General features: G+C 49.8%; 1 protein-coding gene across 1 annotated transcript in view; it reads right to left on the bottom strand.

Moving 5' to 3' along the window:
• DOK3 (docking protein 3) overlaps positions 1-23,528 on the bottom strand; it is a 173,309-nt gene that overhangs the window by 118,849 nt on the left and 30,932 nt on the right. Inside the window, exon 2 of the mRNA XM_086931793.1 lies at positions 18,312-18,602. Within this exon, the coding sequence (XP_086787919.1) occupies positions 18,312-18,602 (291 nt within the window). The remainder of the gene's footprint in view (positions 1-18,311; positions 18,603-23,528) is intronic.

Raw genomic sequence — 23,528 nt, 5'->3', positions numbered from 1 at the left:
ATAGAGAAACTAAAAATGATCTTTCAGAAGGAGAGTCTTCCTCGTATCCTTGTCACGGATAATGGTACGCAATTGGTTTAGAAAGAAATGAGAGCTTTCCTAGACAGGTGCGGAATCACACACCACCACACCAGTTTGTACAATCCTCAGGCCAATGGCATGGTCGAGCGAGCCAATCGGCTGGTCAAAGGTACCATTTCAATGGCTGTCCAGAGCAAGAAGAATGTGCGAAAGATGGTGAATGAAATGGTGTGGGCGCATCGTACAACTGCGCACAGTGTGACTGGAGTTTCCCCTTTTGAGAGAATGCGTGGGAGGAAACCGGGTACTAAACTTGTACCTGCTTGGCTTGTGTCACCCGATGCACATATCGAACATGACATCGTCTTCAGCGATAAAGCATCAGGTATCTGTGTGGGCGACTTAGTTAAAATTAAACATGGCAGAACAGTCTGCGGCCTGTCAAAATCCTGGGGACAGTTGGAGGTTCAGCAAATATTCCAAGACTATGTGGTCATTGAGAATGGTAACAAATGGAACAAGCGTAAAGTCGCTTTGTACTGTAAAGGAACGGAGCTTGCACACAAAGTAGAGGGAGCAAAAGTGAAAGGTTCTGGAGAATGTCCTAACGAGTTTTGGCATTTGAGTGATGTTGAAAATGGAACTAATGAAGGGAGTGGAGGGAGTGAAGGAGGTCGAGGGCATGATTCCGGAAATGCCCACAACCATCTTAATGGTACCTCTTCTTCATCAGTGTGGAGTGAGTCCTCATGCCCCTGCCGTGACCGCAGACTGCCAAGTTATTTGGCTGACTATGTACTTACATGATTTTTATTCATTTTTTTTTCTTCCCGCTTTTTTCCCCTTTCTTTATCTCTCCCTTTTCTTTTTAGGGTGGAGGAAGGGGGTGTGTGTAGTGATGTTATAATTACCTTTTTGGACTCTGCTGCGTCCAGTCTTCTGTTTCTCTGTGTTTGAAATGTCTGTACCGCTCCATTCCATGAGCGTCAGTTGGTGTTTGGCTGGCGTGGCAGTAACACGCTTGCCTTGTCGCTGAGGAACCAGCTGTCCTCGAATAAACGCCTGTTCTTGAATCCTCTGGTGTCCGGTGTCATCACTACACTCTTCCTGAGGGCTCCTAAGGTAAGGGATCACCATTGGGGTAAATTCCCTGAAAACCCAGCCCATTGATCCAAACCAGCTAAATGAAACAATTAAATTCTTATAATTTGTTTTTTTGTACCTGCAACTGGGCTCGCCGGACCCACGCTGCGAGGATGTATGCGACAACTCCCCACAACGACGATCCTTGACTTCTCGACACCCGGGCCTTTGCTGAACTACCTCTGCAGGGCTCCCCAGTGCGGCTCTTTCTCCTACGAGCCGGATCGCCTTACTGTCTCCTACGACAGTGAGCCCCAAGGAGATGACAGGCCCCGGAGACACCGATCCTGCGCTGGTTGAACTGACTCCGCGGGGTTCCCCAAGGCTACTGACTCACCCGCAGTGTGTCCAGCACACGCCAACATCGGCCTTAAGGTTTACTTATGAGCCCTGCCTCAACGTCGCAACAACTTTTTCCTGACTTCTGGGGATCATCTTCACATCGGAGGAGCCTGCTGACTTCCACCCCACCCCCTCACCCCCCACTTGAGGCCCGTCTCCGATGCTTGATGGAGGAGCCTATCGTCTCACCAGCGGCATCTGCTCCCGCTGTGTTACGTGATGGATGTGGCAAAGTTCTGTGAGGGCTCCTGTTGTGCTATGAGCTGCTGCGCTGCCTCCCGGTAGAGCCCGACCTCCAGGATCCTCTTGGTCTCGGCAAAGTTCCTTAAAGGTAAGGGTGTGCCCTTGCACCGCCTGTTACTACAAAAACACCTCAGATGGGTCTCTAGCCTCTAAAAGAGGCCCGTCCACACAGAGGGAATAGTCCAGCCTTACTAGTCCATCGCCTACGCCTCATCTTGGGATTATATGGAGGCGCCGTGTTAACCTGCTTTTAAACCGATGCCTGACCTTGCTCACTACCTCTCCTAACTTTGCTCACTCCAGACTGCCTTTAGATTTCGGACTAGGTGTACACTCCTTCCTCCCTCATATTGCCCTCACACTGTGGCCATTTTAGATCTGTACCTCTACCACTGATTCTACCTTTCAGGCGGCCATCTTAGAACTTCCTGCATCACTGCAAACTACCCTGCTCCTGCCCCATACCTACCTCACACTGCTCTCATTAGGGGACCATCTCAGCTTTCTCATCTCAGTTTTCTCCCTCAGCCCCTCATACTGCTCTCATTATATGACTATCCTAGAGATTTTTTCACATTCCTATACCCTAATCGCCTCCCATTGCTTTCTAGTACTGCAACCTTCCTAGACTCGCCCCTGACACCACAATCTCCCGTTGCGGCGGCCTTCTGGGAACGACCTAACACACTACACACTACTTTTCCGCCTGCTCCTACCTTCCTCATACCGCTCATACTATGCGACCATCTCAGAACGCCTTGACACCTTTCACTGCGGTTGCCATCCGAATCACGCTATCAACCCAGGTAACAGGCTCCTTTGTAAGTCCCTTCTGCCTTTAGATCCTTTTATTCAGACAATACCAACGCCAACTTGTGCCACTATGGATTCACACTAGACTCCGCCACCCCTCTGCTACCCTACTCCTGAGTCTCTTCAATGCAGGCCCTTCGACCTGTTATTGAACCATGGTCTCCTGTGTGCACGGAGCAGTCCAGACTCCAGTCTTATGAGGCTAAGTCAATATAGCGAGAACCCAACGCGTTGGGTTCTCGTTGTTTACTTAAATATTTTTGTGGAGCAGGAATACAACCCTTTCGCTCTACCTCCCTCTTGTGTTTTTGATATAGGTCAATATAGCTACACAATCAAATACCCACCGAACCTTTCTAAAAAAGCAGCCAAATCCTAAAAACACAGAATTCTTAAATCAAACCCAGAAACCCTAATCTCTGACCTTTATTACTGTCATAAAAAAGAAACTATCACAAATGATCTGATCTTTTACTCTAAAAAAAGGGCACATTGGAGAAATGCCTTCTATTCACTACTCACTATCTCCTCCTCTAAGAAAATTCCTTGTGGCTTAAGACTCGATGTAGTCACCTCATCAACATTCAGAGCGACGACTACCATATCTTTTTACAATGATAGGATTATCCTTATACAAGCTGCTCATCCTAACCTAAAAATCTTTGATGATTGTTACGCCGCCATTAAGAACTCCCTTAACAACAGTGACCCTCTCAAAACTCCAGAAAACTCGAATCCCTCACCCATTTCGTAGGACCACCATGAAGCCTGCATTCTCAATCCCAAGCACCATAAAACTCCACCTGAGACCCTGAACAACACTCTCTTGCCCAATGACGACATAAACATTTCTCCTGCTAACAATGTCCCTCCCATACCACCTTGGGACTCTAGACCTTTGCACAAACCTCCGGCCCCTCAAGGAATCCTACTACATCACCCAATGACTTCTCCTACTACCTTGAACAGCTAAACACCCCCCGAACCGAACCCTTCTGCTTCCCAAGCCTCCTAACCACTCCAAAACATTTAACCCCCTCCGCTCCCACATGCTACCTTGTACAGCTCTCACCCCCCCCCCAAACCGAACCCTTCTGCCACCTGAGCCTCATAACCACTCCAAAACCTCTACCCCCCCTACTATCCCACATGGCCACACCGTCAGACCCCCCCTTCTGGGATTATCTCCTCTCCTTACCATCCTTACATTCTTTCCCCTACTACTATCACGCCCGGGACTGACCCCTCTCCCGCCCACCCACGCTCACTGACACTCAGCCTTATGTGGCCTCCAGACTAATGGAAATCAACTGGGAGCTACAAAAACTCAAAAATGACACACAAATCTCATAACCTCTACCTCAGAGCTGTCCTCAAACGTATCGCTCAACAAAGTCCCGCCCTCGTACCTGCAAATGCCCAACCAATACCCTAAGACACCCACTCCTCCTGCTGAGACGAGGAGTGACCCTAAGCATACATCCCCCTCCGGTCCTGGAACACTACTCCCTACCCAAAGGCCATTCCAGACCCACTAGATTTAAGAACCACCTCTTGAGCCCGGACATCTTCTCCCTTCTCCTAACTTACAACACCACTCAACCTGATATTCCAGTCACATCCAGACCTATCCAAGCAATGCCACTAGCCCCTTCTACAGATCCTAGTAATCTGACTTGCACCCTGGAGACCATTCAAACCATTACACTAAACCCGCATAGAACCCCCACATTTAACTCCAATGCACTAAATACCACGAACCTCATGCAAGTTCACATTGCACAATACTCCCACTGATTCCAAAACTCACCTGAAATGCACCCTTCTCAACTGCAGATCCGCAGTGAAACATGCCGCGGATATCGCTGACCTCATCCTTGATCAACAACTTGACCTCCTGATTCTCAATGAAACTTGGCTCAATGTATCCATGGTTCCTGTCCTTGACATCCTAGTTCCTCCAACTCAAAACATTATCAGACTTGACAGAATTAAGAGTACGGAGTAGGCATCGCCTGTATTCACCATTTTATTTCCACAGCTAAACAATCTCTGGCCGCTCCTCTCTCATCTTGTGAATACCTCAGCAATACCATCCTCAGCAAACAAAGAGCCCTTTGTAACCTACACATCTACTACCATCCACCTGGAGATATCCTCCTTCTGATTGAACAAACCATCGAAACCATCTCATCCAATCTACGTCTGCATTACCCCCAAATCTTCCTGGGAGACTTCAATCTACATTGGAATGACCTGAATGACCTAGCAGTGAACAGTCTTAAAAAATTCCTACTTGACCTTAACTTAACTCAATTCTGCGACAGCCCAACACTCATCTCCGACCCCGACACCATTCGGATTGAATCAATAACGCCGTGACTGGTCAGAACACCACTTTATCACCTTCCTCATACTTGAACGATAGAACACCTAAAGACTTCAACCCAAGAAACTGAAACACTGGAAAAGATTGAGGCAAAATGCTAAAATGGACGACCTCATTTCACACAGCAATATGTCCCTGTCGCCACCCATGCTCATAGCAGATGTCCATGAACTCACCGTTCACTACAACAACTCCATGCTAAATGTTTTGGATGCAATCGTTCCCCTTCAACTAAAAAGGAAACCCAACAAAGACTCCAATCCTTGGGTCAATGAATGTCTAAACTCAGACAGGCGCAACTTAAGACTAGCGGAACAAGCTTTGAGATCCTCTCCATCTGCTGAACTCCTCAAACTTCTGGGAGCAAGAAGGAGTCTATACAACAAACACATCAGAACAGCAAAAGCGACCTACTTCAGAAGCAAACTAGACAAAGCTAGAAACTGCCCCAAAATGCTGTTTGAACTGATAAAATGGCAAACCAACAACACACCCATTCAATCGACAACCACCACCAGTCCCCAACCTAATTTTGAGGACTTTGCTGCCTTCTTCATCGAAAAATCCAACAAAATTGAATCTGATCTAAGGTCTGCCTTGCTCGAATTATCTTCCTCACCTGACTCGCACCCAACTCCCCAGTCCCCTCTTCCTACCCACCACTCCCCTAAAAACAATGCACATTGGAATCAATTCTCAACCTTCAATGACACTTCCATCCTCAACCTTCTTTCTACCCTGAAACCCTCAAATCAATTCGACAATCCCTTTCCCTCATATTTCTTTAAAGAAATGATAAGGCCTCTAGTTCCGCTCTGGACCAAGATCGTTAATGCTTCCCTACTTCAAGGTGAGGTCCCTGACTGCCTAAAGTCTTGGCTAGTTCTCCCCATCCTCATGAAACCTACGGCTGACACATGAGGATCTAAATAAGCCGAGATCGCCACTTGAGCTCGCCTAATGTTATGCCAAGTGGCTCGCTGGGGCATGAAGCCGGCCTGGTCTGGGTGGACCAGGTCCGTGATATGGGGCTTGAGCCTGTTGGCGAGGGCATTTGCCAGAATCTTGGCCTCGGTATTGAGCAGCGAGATAGGTCGGTAGGAGTCATGTCTCTCAGGGGGCCTCCCCGGCTTCAAAAAAACCACTACCTCCGCATGTCTCCAGTCAGGAGGCAGCGTACCCCTCTCGCGTGCCTCCTCGATAACAGGCCGAAAGTGTGGGGACAGCTGTGTCGCATAGTGGCGGAAGAATTCGCTCGGAAACCCGTTCGGACCCGGTGCCTTGCCCGGGTTCAATTCTCCCAGGGCCGCAGCCAGCTCGTCGTCCGTCAGTGGCCGGTCCAGCGTGTCGCGCACCTCATCCGATACGGCCCTTGGTGGGAGGTCATCTATGAACCGCTGTACCATTTCGGCATCCAGGCACTCTCGGGGCGCATATAGATTCTCATAGTAGGATGCAAAGCTACCCGCCATCTCGCCGGGTTCCAAAATCGGAACCCCATCCGGGGCAGCTATCTGGGGCAGGGGCTGCGCATGCATGATGCCCTAACACAGGCGATGAAGCATTTTACAGGACTTGTCGCCCCATTGGTATATGCGGCTTCGCGTGGCCAGCCAAGCCTGGCGGGCTTCGTCCCGCAGTATCGAGGTATATTGCTGATGTGCCAACACTAGCTGAAGTCTCTCTCGTTCGCCGTCTGCCACCCGACTCCTACGTTCTAGATCCTCCAATTCCGCCTCCCGCCGGAGGAAAAGTATGTGTATTCTCTGCACGCCCCTCGTTTGTATCTCCATGAATCAATCCAATCCAACCCCATGACCATGGCCTTCAGTCGGGACACCTGCCCCTCCCTCCCAGTCGCCTCGCCTGCAGCACTCCGCCACCTATCATTCGAGACATCCATGACATCGTTCCAATCCCCCCCACAATAGAGAGAACTGCAGGCATATCAACCCATAGAGACATCAGCTTCTCCACCAGGGCTCATTGCAGCGGGGGCAGCGCATAAACACTACCAATAATGACGACCTCGCCACCAATCTCTCCCTGCACAAACACATACCTGCCCTGCGCATCTAGCCACGTACGTCTATGGGTAAATGGGACTCTACGATGTATCAAAATGGCCACTCCCGCGATCCCCTCGTAAACCCTGAGTGGAAGGCCTGCGTGAAGCCATTGCGCTGAAAACATAACGCTCTCGTGCCCAATAGGTGGGTTTCCTGAAGTAATAGTATGTCAGTTCCCCTTCTTTTAGCCCAGGTAAACACAGCCCCTCTCTTCACCTTGTCCAACATTCCTCGTACATTCCAGCTTAGTATACGTGTCCCACAGGGACCTAGTCGTGAACCCCCAGCATCAGAAGACATTTGTGTGAAAGCATATACCTCAGACATGTCGCGTAACTGGTATCAAGCACAGCACTCATCACGGATCAAAAGCAGCACAGCAAGCACAGACCCTTCCCCTGAACCAGAACAACCCCAACTCCCAACAGTCCCCCCTCCACCCCTCCCACCCGCACCTCCCAAACATGGAAGCACCTGTCGTGGCCGGGGTGTGTTCCCGGTCCCAACGGGGAGCCTTGGAGCACCCCCTCCAATGGATCCCCTCAACACAGCCCATGGTAACTAGACTGTGGCCCCCTCCCAACCCTGAGCAAGCGTGGCTCCCAGCCAAGCTAAAGCGCCCTGGCCAGCGCTAACAAACAAATAGTAAGGCAATTGTTCCCGTTCACCCTACAGTCATGGTACTTCGTCCGTGGCCTCCTGTGTCTCATTGTCCATGCGTGTCTTGGACCGCGATTGTGAGCCGCGGTTCGATCTGGACCTGCCTCGGCGTTTACGCTGCTCTAGGCGCTTACCCTATTTGACCAAAACAAATCCTGCCTATTAATCCTACTTGACCTCCCATCAGCTTTCGATACGGTCAAACATGACAACCTTCCGAGCCTTTTGGAACATAGAATGGGGCTGTCTGGCGCAGTACTAAAATGGTTTGCCTCCTTTCCTTTCTCCACAGTAGAACACAGAGAATTAAATCCAACAAATCCCTTTCTCATACCAGTCCCTGCACACTGTGGGTGACCCAATGCTCCTCGCTATCACCCCCTCTTTTTCACCTATTCATTGAACCCCTCACCAAAATCTTCAAAGCATCTAACATCCAATACCACATATATGCAGACAACACCCAGCTGTACATGAAAATCTCCTCGCCTGATGACATCAAGTCACTCAACGGAACCTTACACAAAACCCTCAACTGGCTTACCTTCAACCATCTCAAACTAAACGCCCTCAAAACGGAATTTCTCCTTTTTTCCCCGCCCATGCAAGCACCCATCATTGAGGAATACAATAAAACTCTGTCTGCTCTCAACTGCACACCACATATCATAGACTCTACGAAATCCTTGGGTATAGTGCTGGATAGAAACTTGAGAATGCAGGACCACATTAGTGCTTCTACCAAAGACGCAAACTTCAAACTGAACATCCTAAGGTTAAAAAAAACCTTTCCTTCCCCCTGATGACCTCAAGTCCGCAGTACAAGCATTAGTCATCTCACGAGTGGAATATGGCAGTGCAACACTCTGCGGTCTGCCTAAGTACAGACTGGCCCCCCTAAGAGCCTCATTGAATGTGGCCGCCAGGCTCGTCACAGGCTCAAAGAAGTACAATCACATCTCCCAGGACCTGAAAACACTCAAATGACTACCTTTCGAAGCAAGGATACACCTTAAACGTGCCTACATGACCCACAAAGCCCTTCACTTCAACACACCTCTCTATCCTGCAAAAAAACCTGAGCTGTCGGGTGGTGTCCGTACCGCCAGGAGCTCTAGCACACTCCTACTTAAACCAAAGAAATTTAAAAAAACAAAAACCTATAACCGTTCCTTCTCAGGAATTGCTCCAAGAATCTGGAACGCCCTTCCAATGGAAATGAGACTGATTCCATCAACAGTGTCCTTCAAAAAGGAAATGAAATGGCTACTGATGATTACCTCCCTCCCCTAAAGTCCAGTAGGGGTACAGAGTCACCTCATTTACTATCAAGCGGATGACTTTCTCGCCTTATCCTACTGACTAATTATTTTGCCCTCTATTACGTCATGTAAATATTGCTATTTTTGCCTATTCTGTTGTCACATAACTGTTGCTATTTTTGTCTATCATGTCCTCACGTCTATTGCTATGATTCTGCCATGATTGCCCCTTCCCATATGTGCTGCATCCCTCTGTAAGTGTAAGAACAACAGGAGTAAACCCATAGACCACGTCGGGATGGGTGTGGAGTATGAACAATAACAATTCCCAACAGGTTTCAATTTGATACAGTTAAGTAATGTATGCAGTCTGCATTACATAAACAAGAAACAAGGAGGCTCGTATGGTTTAAAAGCTTGTTATTCACCAATTTAGAGGAGGGTGTTTCACATGGAAATACAGTTAAGCAGCACTGTACAGAGAGAATCATGTGACAACCCGAGGGCACTTGGTGAGTGAAGAAATTATACAATTAGTGAAAGGTGAAGACGCAAGTGCTGAAAGTGAACAGCGTGAACGGCGCAAGGTGACAAGAAAGTAATACAATGATGGCTCCACAACATTACCGTCCGGTGTCTGCTTGGTGCCGGAGCTCGAGGGAGCCGGAAAGCTGCAAGCCGCGACCGCAACATGGCGCCCGACGCGGCCCGCTGAGCACCAGCGCGCTCTGTCACCGGAGCCCTAGGGGTGACCCGTGGCCTGCTGAGGCTCCGGAGAGCCTGTGCACATCCGGGTGGCCCCCGACTCCTGATTGCGGGCCACCCTCAGCTCAGCAATACGTCCGGCGGCGGAGCCGGGTGATAGCCGGGAGTCGCGAAAATCGACTCCCCGGCTTTTGGGCCTGTACGAGACCTGAGAGACCTGTCCGCCTGGGGCCCCGCGCCGCTGGACTCAGCCGAGGCCTCCCGCAGCAACGACTCCCCCGCCACCCACTCGACTGGCCCCCGTGGAGGCCCCATCACCAAGGTCTCTACTGGGTGGACACCTGGCACTCGGACTGTGGCAGCTGCGGTGGTCCGGTAGGAGCCGGCATGCCCTATCCACGCGGCCTGCGCTGCTACTGTGCCCCATCAAGACACGGCTTCTGTGCCCTACTACGGCACCCAAGGTCACACGCCGACGAGGCCCCAGGGTCGGCCCCGCCGCCTGTGAAGTGCCCCCGATTCTGCGGCCTGGCTGGCAGTGCAGCAAGTGCCAGCCGGGCGCCCTCAAACTCGACTCCCCGGCTTGGGGCCTACCAGCGCCATCAGGGGGGCAGGCTGCGGGACGCCGGGGCACCCTAGACAACGCAGCCACTGTGCCCTGAAGATACCCTGGCCCGCGGGGGACGCTGTGACGACGCACCCTGCAGGAGGAGACCGGGTGGTTGGAGGAGGCACCGGTCAGCACACCGCCGGGGACCACTGAGCACACGCAGGTGAGGAGCGAGGAGGGGGCACTGTACCGAAGCTCGGGGGGCACGCTCGAGCCCCCGGCGATTGACTCCAGTGGGCCCCCATCTCCAAGCTTGCCCTGATCGACGCCGGGGGGAGCCGCCACAGGGGTTGACTCCTGACCCCTTTACCACTCAACTGGGAAACCGCCACCTACATAGTTCCATAGCCAGGTGCTTCCCTTACTAAGCCTTCTGGGATCCCGCCTGCCCGACGCGACAGAGTGGGTTTCATCTGCCAACTCCTTCCCGAGACCTAGCCACCGGGGCCCGCGGGTTGCATACCCACACCTCATCTCTCGCACCCCTACGCCAAGAAGCGTTGCGACCCTACCGGCAACACGGCAGGGCAGCGGTCAAAGAAAGGGTCACAGACTCTCCCGGAACTTCTGGCCAAAACACAGTCCAAGCCCGGAAAGGACCCTCCTTCCCCCCAAACCACAAAACAGATGGCTGCACCTACGGAGGACCAATCGCCCATCACTAGAACTTTCCTAGAAAGCCTCTTTAACTCCTTGAGGGATGATTTCCGATCTCTGAAACAAGAAGTGGCGGGTGAAGTCCGGGAGCTCCGGCGCGATGTGGAGGGTATAGGGGAGCGAGTGGCCGCGGTGGAGGAAGCGGACCAGTCCAGGAGCATGGAAATCACACTCCTCCAGCAAGAAATTGTGCGTCTCACTGACCAACAAATGGACCTCCAGACCCACACGGAAGATCTCGAGAACCGTTCCCGCCGGAACAACATACGGGTCCGGGGGGTCCCTCAAAAATCAGAGGGGTCTGACATCACGGGCTATCTACAGACTCTCTTCCGGTCGGTTCTGGGCGAACCGGCGGACTTCGAGATACGCATTGACAGAGCCCATCGGGTGGGACTGCCCAGACGGTCCTCGGCGCCCCCACCGGACATATTAGCCTTCCTGCCCGACTTCCCCTTAAAAGAGCGAATCCTCAGGGAGGCGCGGCGAGCCCAACCTCTTCAATTCCAGGGCTACCCCATTGCTCTCTACCAAGACCTGTCTGCCATCACCCTACAGAAGCGCAAGGAATTCCGTAAAGTGACTGATTTCCTGCGGCAGCATGAGACACCATACTCTTGGGGCCACCCTTTTCGTCTCATTTTCAAATGGGAAGGAAAACTATATCAACTGCGCTCGCTCAGGGACACATGCGCCCTCTTGGGCCTTGAGCACGAAGTAGATGACCCGGCCCTGAGCCCGGCCAGCGGACCCCGAGACAATGGATGGCAGACGGTGCGTCGCAGACGGTCATCCTCACGGCCCCTGAAGCCAGACGCCTCTACTATCACTCAGGAACGCGCCACGGCGGTGGCGGAGGTGGCTAAAGAGACTTCTTCCTCAGGCTGATGATGGCAAAGCTCGGGAGATCATCTTTAGCTTCATTCCCTCCTTAGCGAGGGTTGGGTTTCGGGCGGGGAGCCGAAGTGTCCGCCACGAACCGCGACCCGAATGGAAGACTTCACCACAGCCCTGTGCGAACCGACAGGACTGGGACTATACCCACAAACTTGTGGGCGTTGGGGCATCGGGTGGGAGCGGGAGTTTGGGGGAACAGTTGCATGTATCCTTTCCTCACGGAGAACAGTTTTGGATACAACCGGGGGGGTGGGGGGATGGTTTTGGGGGAAGTTGGGGGGGGGGGAACCAGTGTGCCGGGGGGGGGGGTTATCTATTGCTAGACTGTTGAGACTCGTTTTCTTTGCCCTATTGCTTGACCTCGGCCCACAGCTGTCTCCACGACATTATGCATCCAGGCCACGTACACAAGCACGTACTAACGCTTCTATGGCCGCCCTCTTCGACAATGGTTAACCCCACACTGAAGATACTAACACTTAACGTCAAGGGCCTAAATAACCCTATTAAGAGGCGTGCGATTCTCTCCTACCTGGAACACTCCGGAGCGCCTACTCCAGGAGACCCACCTGCTACCCAAGGACTGGCATAGACTACGCTCGCGCGCCTTTCCCCAGCAGTTTTTCTCTTCCCTTCCTACCAAGAAAGCGGGGGTAGCCATCCTGATCTCTAGGCACTTTAAGGGGAAAGTGGGGACTAAATCAGGGGAAGTTAAGGGCCGCCTCCTCGCACACTCCTTTCAACTTGGAGCCCTACACCTCACGATCGGGTCAGTTTACGCTCCCAATGCAGGGCAGGAAGCCTTTTTGAGAACCGCTCTCTCCGAATCCCTTCAGTCACCTGACTCACTCATACATATCGGGGGGACCTTAACCTGGTCATGGACACCACCAAAGACAGGTCAGGACACCGTTATGGGGATACAGGCGCTATCACCAGCGCGGGGGTGGACTGGTTGCAGGAGCGGGGCCTAATAGACATATGGCGCAATATACACCCGACCTCGACACAATTTACCTTCTACTCCCACGTCCACCGCACCTACGCCAGACTGGACCATTTCATAGGCTCGTCTGAGCTGCTACCCAGGGTATCCAGTGTTGACATCGTCCCCGCAGCACTCTCAGACCATGATGCTATAGAGCTGACTCTTACTACCCGTCACCCCCCGCCCTCGCGGTACGTGGCGGCTTCGGGAAACCATGCTGCAGCGACCGGCGATCCGCGAGCGCCTCAACACCTGTATCATTGATTATCTAACAAATAATGACACGCCTGAGGTATCCTTGCCGTCCCTATGGGGAGCCCTGAAATCGGTGGTCCGTGGGGATCTCATCGCTATAGCCGCAGGGGAAGCTAGAAATCGTAGGGAAAAAAGGTCTGAACTCACGACCCAGGTCGAGGAACTTGAGAGGGTCCACAGTCGCACAGGCGCCCCCCGTGTCTGGCGACAGCTGAAAGCGGCCAGGGCCCAACTGGCCTCCCTTGACACAGATAGGGCGGAGTTTGCCGCACTTCGCCTCCGACATACATACTACGTCGGGGGCAACAAGACTGGACGCTTGCTTGCCAGCGCCCTCAAAGCCAAAACCCACCGCGCGAACATCACAGACCTCACTGACGGAACTGGGAATACTCTCACTGAGGACTCCCAGATAGCTAACGAGTTCCGAACCTACTATGCCTCTTTGTACAGGGCTGATACACCACCCCTTGAGGAGGTGGATTCATACTTGTCCTCGGCGGCCATCACGGAACTTTCCCAGTCCAGCGCGGACGCGTTGGATGCCCCCATTAGATTAGAGGAGGTCACAGCAGCCATATCCAGGCTTCGCCCATTGAAGTCCCCGGGCCCGGATGGCTTCTCAGCGGGCTTTTACAAGACGTTCAGTCACCTTGTGGCTCCGGTCCTTACCCGACTCTTCAATTCCTTTGAGGGTCCAGGCTCGATCCCCCCGGATATGCTGGCAGCTGAGGTAATTGTCCTGCCCAAACCAGGCAAAAAACCGACTCACTGCTCGGCATTCCGCCCGATCTCCTTACTGAATTTAGATCTCAAGCTTTTCACTGGAGTGCTAGCGGCCCGTTTGGGCCCGCTATTACCCGGTATCCTGGAACCGGACCAGTCGGGCTTCGTGCCCAACCGCTAATGTAGCGACAACACCAAATGAATGCTACTTCTAATAGATAAAATGCACTTCCAGAACTCTGACGCGGCACTCGTGGCCATTGATGCGGAGAAGGCCTTTGACCGCGTCGCCTGGGCATATCTCCAGCAGGTGTTACTCCGCTTTGGTCTCGGCGACCGCTTCCGATCCTGGATAGCCAGCTGTTACCACCGACCACAGGCCCGGGTCCGACTGGGCGGAACTCGCTCAGACCCCTTCGAGATCCAACGCGGGACGAGACAGGGCTGCCCACTCTCTCCTCTTTTATTTGCCCTCTACATCGAACCATTGGCACAGAAAGTCCGAGATAATCTTGACATTACAGGAATCACTTTCGGGGGCGAACCACACACCATTAGTCTGTACGCCGATGACATCATAGTCGCTCTTGCCCGACCCACCCACTCGATATCTGCCTTCCTAAGGGAGCTGGACGCATTCGGCACGGTCGCAGGTTTCAAAATCAATAGGGGTAAGTCCCTCATTTTGCCATTAGGAGGCAACGCCCACGCGAACTACCCAGCCTCTGATTTTGGATGTGACCTCCAGGTCACTTCGGAACTCCCTTACTTGGGGGTCACCCTTGCCCACTCGACCGCATTGACTGCGGCTCTGAACTACAAATCCCTCGCCGCCCAGATCAAGGCAGATCTCACGCGCTGGTCTAAGCAGCCCCTGTCCCTCCTAGGCAGAGTGGCGGCGGTGAAAATGTCGGCCTTACCCAAAATCCTATATGTCTTCCAGACTCTCCCAACATTCCCCCCAAAGGGCACCATCTCCGATCTTCAAGCAGCACTGCACCACTTTATCTGGGAAGGTAAAAAGGCGCGGCTTAACAAACAGCTAGCTCACCGGAGCACGGACGAGGGAGGCCTGGGGATCCCCAACTTACTACAGTACTTCCACGCCACACAGCTCCGCTACCTGGTGGAGTGGTACAGGCCAGAGTCAGAGAAGAGATGGCTCTTTCAAGACAGAGCCATGGCCCAGCGCTCCCTGTGGGAGGTCCCCTTTTTACCCAAAAAGCACAGACCGACCTACCTCACCAACTCTCCCATAACTCGCACAGTCACCAAGGTGTGGGACGCAGTGGCCATCAGACGCGGCCTCACCACCTTTCCCTCCCCATTTACCCCACTGCTGGACAACCCGTACTTCCCTCCGGGTAACGACCCCCGGGCTTTCACACAATGGCGGGGCACGACATGCAGGTGCGCTGGCGATCTTTTTGATCTACAGGGCTTTCTCTCCTTCTCCAGCATTAAACACAACTATGACATTGTTGACCCCATCTTTTCCAATACTTTCAATTGCGGCACTGGCTCACCGACCCGGCGACTGTCACATTGGTGGGACGCCCCATGACTCCTTTCGAGAAATGGCTCCTGACCAGAGACACGGATCACCACCTAATCTCTGATATATACAAACTGCTTACACCTCCAATGGATTCACACAAGACAGCTGGACAGAAAAGGTGGGAATCCGAGCTAGGCAGATCATTGTCACCTAAGGAATGGGGCCAGGTATACTACAGAGCATCCCACACCACACGCAACACGGCGGGCAAAGAAACAGCAGTGACATTGGCAACATATTGGCACCTCACGCCAGTCAGACTCCATAAAGGTAACCCCTCTAGAAGCGACCTGTGTTGGAGGGGGTGTGGGGAAAAAGGCACTATGACACACATCCTTCGGGACTGCAGGGAGGTTCGGGATTACTGGGACTCAGTTTTAAATGACATTGACGAGACCTTTGACACAGAGATCCCTCGCTTTCCCGCGTATGCCATCCTGGGGCTTCCCAATGCACTTACCTTCCCCCTGAAATCTGTCCGAGGCAGACAGATGGGCATTGCCATGCAAGCCGCCAAGCAACATATCCTCTCCCTCTGGGGATCCGCATCCAAACCCACCCACACAGGGTGGCTCCACAAACTCTGGTTCACCTTGGGCATGGAGCGTATCCAGGCTACTCTATCTCACTCTACAGCCACGTTTCAAAAGGTCTGGCAACCTTTCATCTCGCTGCTGTCCAAAGAATTTAACGAAATTACGTGTCCAAAATACCTACGTCTGCTACGCCTTACGGACCCGGCGATAGACACCTAATTACCTCTAGGGTTTACAGGACATGTCTCTCTCTGATCTCTAGTCATGGGACCTCGCACATACGGCACACTGGTTGGGGAGGGGGGCGGGAGATTGGCTGAGGGGGGGGTTGCGCGTTTGGTTAGTTCTAAATTGTTGGCCACGACAGCATGTCATGCGCCGCATTTGCATCACTTTGCTATTGCTGAATGCCTGTTTCTTACGCCAATTCTTTCTTAGCGCTCTGCGGACGCTTGTTTCCGACTGGCAACTGGTCTGCGGGTCACATGTACTCTGTAATACGATGCTTTACTATGCTTTATTTTGGCCCAATAAAAAACCATTTAAAACTAAAAAATATATTCTGATGTTTTAAACTTTTTATATGAAATGTTTTCTTATTTTAGTTCAATGTACTGTGATATATTACCTGTGTATATATATTATTTTTAAAATGTATGTATTCTGATGATTTGATGTATGATATATTATGTAGATACATTATGTAGATATTTTTATCACTGCTTTTTACTGTGTATTTTTTGATCTGTATCCTGTGTCTTTTTATGATTCTCAAAAATCGAATAAAAGTGATTGACTGACTGACTGACTGACAGTGTATACTCAACTCAACTATATCCTGGGTTAAGCTTTTCAGAGGAAATTTAAAATTTCCTTTCCACGCTTTCTCAGAAAATCATGAAGTTTAATTTGTGCAGGAATATCTTAATCTAAGAGAAACTGCACGAGTAGCCCACTCGTTAGCAGGCCAGCAACAAATAAATAACCCTTTTGGGCCAAAAATTAATTAATGTTTTTAATTACATTTCTTTCAGAAATTGAATACAATTAGATAAGTACTAAAAAAATAAAGAATTAATTTCAAAAACGTAGTTATAATTAAACACATTTCAAACTTTGGGCATCATTTAGATCTCGGGTTACTCTATCAGAACGGTGACAGATATCCCATCCGCCGAAATATAAATCCCATTATATCCTATGGGATTTATATTTCGGTGGAAGGGATATTTGTCACCGTTGAGTCGGAGTAATGCATCAGCCAAGATCTAAATAAGGCACTTTGTCTAAAAAATTAAGAAATAAAAATATGCAAAGACACTAACAGTCATATCCAAGGGCTGTCCAACACCTTAAAGAGGAAGAGTACTCTACTCTCCTGTTAATTGCAATTTGATCAAGCTCAGTTGCAATTGGGCTACTCTGGGAGCCCGCCAGGGCCGGACTGGGTTCGCAAATCAGCCCTGGCAAATATGTCTGACCGGCCCCGGTGGGGGATGGGGGGGGGAGCTAGCAGGAGCACTGCTGCTGTGCTTTTGTTACAAAGAGCCGATTTTGCAGCACTGCTCCAAAACTGGCCCCAGTATCTAAAACAGCCCTCACTGGTCCAAAACCGGCCCCGCCCTTCAGGCCCACCGGGGAAATGCCCAGTGCCTGCTATGTCCAGTCCGGCCCTGGAGCCCGCTGCAAATCTCAGAAAGCGGTTTGAAGCCGACTCGTCTCTGTTAAGAACCTGGTCTGCCATTCTCAGTTTTCAGCTACTGGATAACATCGGCTGTGCGTTTGTAGTTTGCTGTCAACTAATACCCGGAAGTTTTTCTCCGAATCACAATCACCGTCTTTTATGTCTACCACAGATTTCTGTTCAAAGGCGCTTGCCTTGACTGAACACAGATAAATATAGTTCATACTCAAGCATCTTTGTCATCAAGGATCTTTTTGTTGAAGTTATTTTATGACTTCTGTAGGGTTTACGTCCCAAAATTATGTCATCAGAGCATTATACAAAAAATGTTGAATTTGGGCCTTTGGATCATTTAATTATATTTTAAAAACGAGTCTAAGTCATGATCGTTGGGAAACTTCATGTACTCTGTATGAGGTACCCTACCTGTAACCTCTCCGACCAGAGAGGATCTGTTGGTGTAACAATCAGTGGGTGGGGTAGCAAAGATATCAGGGGCCCCTGTGCAAGCAAGGAAAATGGCCTCTTTGACTGCTGTTGGGGTAGTAAAATGCAGCAATTGTAAGGGTTCCCTTGGGGCTTGGTCCATGGTGCCACTGCACCTGCGACACCAATGGTAGATACACCCCTACTAACAAGGTGAGGGTGGCAAATGCTGAGTGTGTCTGGTGTGATCGTTTGCGCCTCTTTGAAGATTTCTCTCTAAATAAATGGCAATGCCAGTAGGTCCTACACCATCTCAAGCGTCCTCACCTGGAATGCCAGCTGGCAGATTTGGGCTACCCATTCCTCGTGGTCCTCTGCTGCCAGCACGTAGGTCTTATCAGTGGTGGTGAAGTAAAAGGGGTGAGTGCCCTTGGGGCAGTTGCCGCCCCCTGCAGCCACAATGCTCACACAGTCCGCCAGCCTCAGCACCCTGCGCTCAGACTTCTTCATGCTGGTTCTCTCCTTGGCACTCCCATCCCTCACCTCGTAGGTCTCGATCCGGGCCACGCCTGACGGGCTGGCCCTGAAGAGCTGGGCCCGTGTCTTCTTCCAACACTTCTGAGGACACAAGATGGTAAAACAATATGAAGGAGCCTAGGGGTTTATGGAGGAATCAGGAGTGAAAGTAGTGGGAACACCAAAGTGTGAGGAGAGGAAAGACAAAGAGGGAAGAAAGAGCAACCCTAGAGGAAAACAGCAAAAAAGAACTGGTTGGAAATTCTTGAATTAATCTGAACTACGGGTAATTAGCTCACTCGTACCACTACTCTTTAAGACTTTCAGTGCCATTACAAAACGGGACTACCTACCTGCAAATCAGCATTGGTCCTGCTTCAATAGGAACAGTACAGCCAGATCGGCCCGTTCACGCCCCCTCTGATAGGAAGTAAGAGAGCATTTGCGGAATATTAGGACAGTGAGGAAAAGAAGAAGAAATCATGTAGCAAGAAGAAGAGGTGATGATGGTGAATGAGAGGATAACGGAGAAGAAATGATGGAGGAGTAAATGTGGCCTACAGTCTGAGCTACTAACTCTGGAACTGGGGACTCAGGTTCAAGTCCTGGTGTCAGCTCGACATCCTGTGATTCTGGCAGATCACTGAATATCTTTGTGCTTAAAACAAACTGACCTTGAGTAATGTAATCTGTAGCTCATGTTATGCGCTCCAATTCCCTTTGGCCAAGAACATGCTATATAAAAATAGCAAAAAATTACAAAAAGTAAATCAGTTAAATTAAGGAGAAGGTGGTGATGATAGAAAGGAGTGCAGCAGGACAGCGAGGTGGAAGAAGATGGGGAGCAAAGGAAAAGAGGTGTTGAGGTGGTAGAATGAAAGAAGGATGAGGAGGACTATGTAGAATAAACTAGTGAGCGAAAATAAAGGGCGCTAAGACCCAGCTGTTGAATAGGATGAAAGGGATATGCAAATAAGGGAAGGTGCGTGCAATAATGGAAAATCTGGGCAGTAAAGCACAGTAATGGAAATAAAGAAAGATGAGGGACAAGAGGAAAAGGCAAAGGAATAAGAGGTGAAACTCAAAAAAGAAAGGATTTTGGGATTAGGAGGGCCAAGTGGACAATTAGTGAGTGACTAAGAGGTTTGTAAAGGAATTGTTAAGCTAATTAGATATGAGAGCTTTGGGAGAGGAGGGTCAGAGAGCACAGGCAAGACAAATGGAAATGGGTGAAAAAGACATAGAAGAAGAGAATAAAGGAGAGTGATCAAATGAGATAGAAAATTAAAGGAGAGTAAGAGAGTCTGAGGATTAAGAATTAGAACTTGATAAAAGGAATAAGGGAGCAGAGGAGTAAAGAGTTAAATAATGGCAGAAACAACCAAGTGAATGACACGTCCCACCCTCTTCAACGTATACATGAGCCCCCTCGCAGCCATCGCACGCCAACACAACCTCAACATCATCTCCTACGCTGATGACACCCAACTGATCCTCTCACTCACCAAAGACCCTAACACCGCCAAAACCAACCTACATGAAGGAATGAAAGAAGTAGCCGAGTGGATGAAGCATAGCCGTCTGAAACTGAACTCAGACAAAACAGAAGTCCTTATCTTAGGAACCTCCCCCTCCGCCTGGGATGACTCTTGGTGGCCAGAGGCCCTTGGAAAAGCACCCATCCCGACGGACCACGCACGGAATCTGGGCGTCATCCTAGACTCCTCACTCTCGATGACCAGACAGGTCAGCGCCGTCTCATCATCTTGCTTCAACATTCTTCGCATGCTCAAAAAAACATTTCGCTGGATCCCCACCGAAACCAGAAAAACGGTCACCCATGCACTGGTTACAAGCCGCCTGGACTACGGAAACACCCTATACGCCGGTACCACCGCAAAACTCCAGAAAAAACTCCAACGCATCCAGAATGCATCAGCCAGACTCATACTAGACATCCCGCGTAAAGACCACATCTCCAGCCACCTGAAAAAACTCCACTGGCTCCCCGTCAATAAGAGGATTACTTTCCGCCTCCTAACCCACGCACACAAAGCACTTTACGAACTTGGACCTGACTGCCTCAACACACGACTTTCCTTCTACACCCCCCCGCCAGCTACGATCCTCCAGCCAAGCCCTTGCTACCGTACCTCGCATCAATAAAACCACCATGGGAGGTAGATCCTTCTCCTACCTGGCAGCTAAAACCTGGAACTCACTCCCCACTCACCTTCGTCTCACTCAGAACCACCTAGCATTCAGAAAGCAACTTAAAACTTGGATATTTGACAAGTAATTCCCCACCCTTCCTCAAGCGCATTGAGACCCTCTGGGTATGTAGTGCGCTATATAAATCAACTTGACTTGACTTGACTTGACTTTTGCGATTTTCTTTATAGCTCAAGTAAAATCCGACGGTAAGGGGAAAGGAGCTGAAAACTTCATAGTAGAGAGGTTGGTAAATAACAGAACACAAAAATGCTTGCAAACATAGCAAAACGTGGAAACATTTATAGTGGACAAAGCGAAAATAATAAGAGGGATGACGATTCATAATCAAGGCTCAAAGAGTGAATATTAGATGTGTAAAACGAGATCTGAGAAAGCATTGATAATGTGAAAAAAGCAGAGAGGAGTAAAGTATCTCACAACAGGGTTATTAAGAAGAGAGCAAATTGCAACTTCACCGGAAGTGAAAGCTAAACCCATCCTCTGACTGACTGGGCAAGCTTCTATTCTCATACAGTGCCAGTTGTGGGGTTGAGGAAGCCACTTGTGAAGCAATGTTTTAGTTTGGAGGGATCCAACTAGGTACAAGTACATCTGACCTAAAGTTCACTTTCGTCTGTTAATAACCAACATCCCATACTCTTCTGAGATGTTGTAATTTTACGATGATGTCAAGCTCCCAGTAACACCATCTCAGTTTGTGGATTTCACTTAGACGACACTTCAGTCAACGAGATCCTCCATTGCTCGACGTTGGTCCTCTTCTGCTGTAGCAGACCACCGTGGGTGGTTTGGCAGTCACCCTATAGTTGTGTTCATGTGTAAGGAGTGGTCATGTTGTTGGCCACAGTCTTTGTCAAACTGAAGGTTGTTTTCAGGCCAGAGGCTGACCTGACTGAACTGATCTGATATAGCGAGTTGGGCAACATGGATCCTTCCCTGTTCCACTGAACATTTGTTGGTCTAAACAAGACACAGGGCAACCTGGCTCCAGTAGACTGTTCAGTGAGGGTGAAGGGGACTGAGCAGCACAGTGGATGGTAGTACCTGCAGGGAAGACAGCTCCCTTCAAGCCTAAACAGTTTAACACGGAAAGCCACCTTCTTGAAGCTATTCATACACTGGTGAACCCCTTGCCTGGGGTTACTTCACCCCTCATGTACACAACATGCTTTAAGCATATATCTCAGAATCTTGAAGAGGCGTCCTAGGCATCACAGACTACACAGATTCACTTGGGGGGATATTTGGTAACCTTCTCAACTTGGTGCGCAGGTAAATAGGCGTGTACCACACAACTATTAATCACTTGCCACGGACGTTATATGTATCCTGGCCAAGACATGAGGATGGTACTCGCCCAAGTTCAAGGGAGCTCCACTTGAGGGTTGACTCAATCTCTAGCAAAGTTGAGTAACTTTTAAGGAAATAATGTAGAGCGCCCACCAGGAGTCTGAGGATGTGAGTCTCCTGTGCAGAAACATAACAGGTCCATCACAAATATCGCAATCAGGTACGGGAAAGACACTGTGACTACAAAAGTGACTTTCAGCCTTACCGACTTGAATCAAGAGTTCTAAAAAAAACAAAGTACCTTGCTTTATTGTGGGGCTCACCAGAGTAATTTTGCACAGAGACGCAATCCCTACCCTTGCATAGTTCATAAAGGGGATGCTTTGTGTCTGGTTGACAGGCAAAAAGTTCTATTTTAGGTCAAGTCAAGTCAAGAAATACTTTATTCGATTAGAATTTTCAAAACCATAAAAGTACAGACATATATAAAAAATGGTCCAGAAATCACAGTACATCATTAAGTAAAAAGTTACAATTAGTAATGCAGCAGTAATAAAAACGTTACAGAATAAAAAACCAAGTTCAGTTTTACAATACACAGAATGGTTGGTAAATATTCTACACCCAATTGATCTTTTTGCCCAGTCTCATTGCAATAGTTAAAAATTTGGCCACATTATAGATTTCCCAGATATCAGGTAGCATCTGGAGGTATAATACCGCAGGTTTAACCTGCCTGAACCCTTTCCCCTTTAGCAGGGGGATAATGAATTTTTCCCTAATGGTTTTAAAATGGGTACAAAAAAACAGGAAATGGGCAGTGTCCATAAATGAATAGCCGTCACAATTACATATACTCAGTTCCGAGTCCCTGGTCCAGCCAGGGTGGCCACAAATTAGCAAATGAACTTTGTTCAAGCGGAACTTAGTAAGGAGGTACCTGTGACTTGGGTTGTTTACAACTTTCAAGTAAAGTTCCGGTTCGTGATCTGAGGAAACAATCAGTTGATGCGACCTAACAGAAGGTTTCTCAACTCCTTGTTTTCTCTATCCATTCCACTATGTAGCAAAAAGGTATTCTTTGCCCACTTCAGATCGGCCTTTACGAGGGCAGAAGGATTGTGGAACAGCTCAGGCCTGCCCAGCTTAACACAAGATTGTTCAACATATTTTAGCAAGGGAATCTTGTTCCAATGGTCTAGTTTAAGGCAATCCTTCAAGATTTCATGATTAACATCAAGCTCTGGGTTGAGCCACACAGATATCCATTTCAGGAGGGGAGCCATAGCGACTCGATCCTCCAAAAAATCCACCCCGCATTCCTGATGTACAATGAAGCTTGCTGTGGATTTTGGTAAAGAAAGATTGGATTTCAAAAAGTTATCTTCGATCACTTGGAGAAATTTAGCGGGCATGAAGCCCCATAGGTCTGCGCCATACATGGCGATAGCTATGCATTTAGCGGCGTACACTTTTAGGACAGCCTCTATGGGCTTCACCCCA

This window comes from Lissotriton vulgaris, chromosome 7 (assembly GCF_964263255.1).
Source record: "Lissotriton vulgaris chromosome 7, aLisVul1.2, whole genome shotgun sequence".
NCBI lineage: Eukaryota > Metazoa > Chordata > Amphibia > Caudata > Salamandridae > Lissotriton > Lissotriton vulgaris.
Note: the sequence above shows the minus strand (reverse complement) of the source record. Positions and strands in the feature narration are given on the sequence as shown.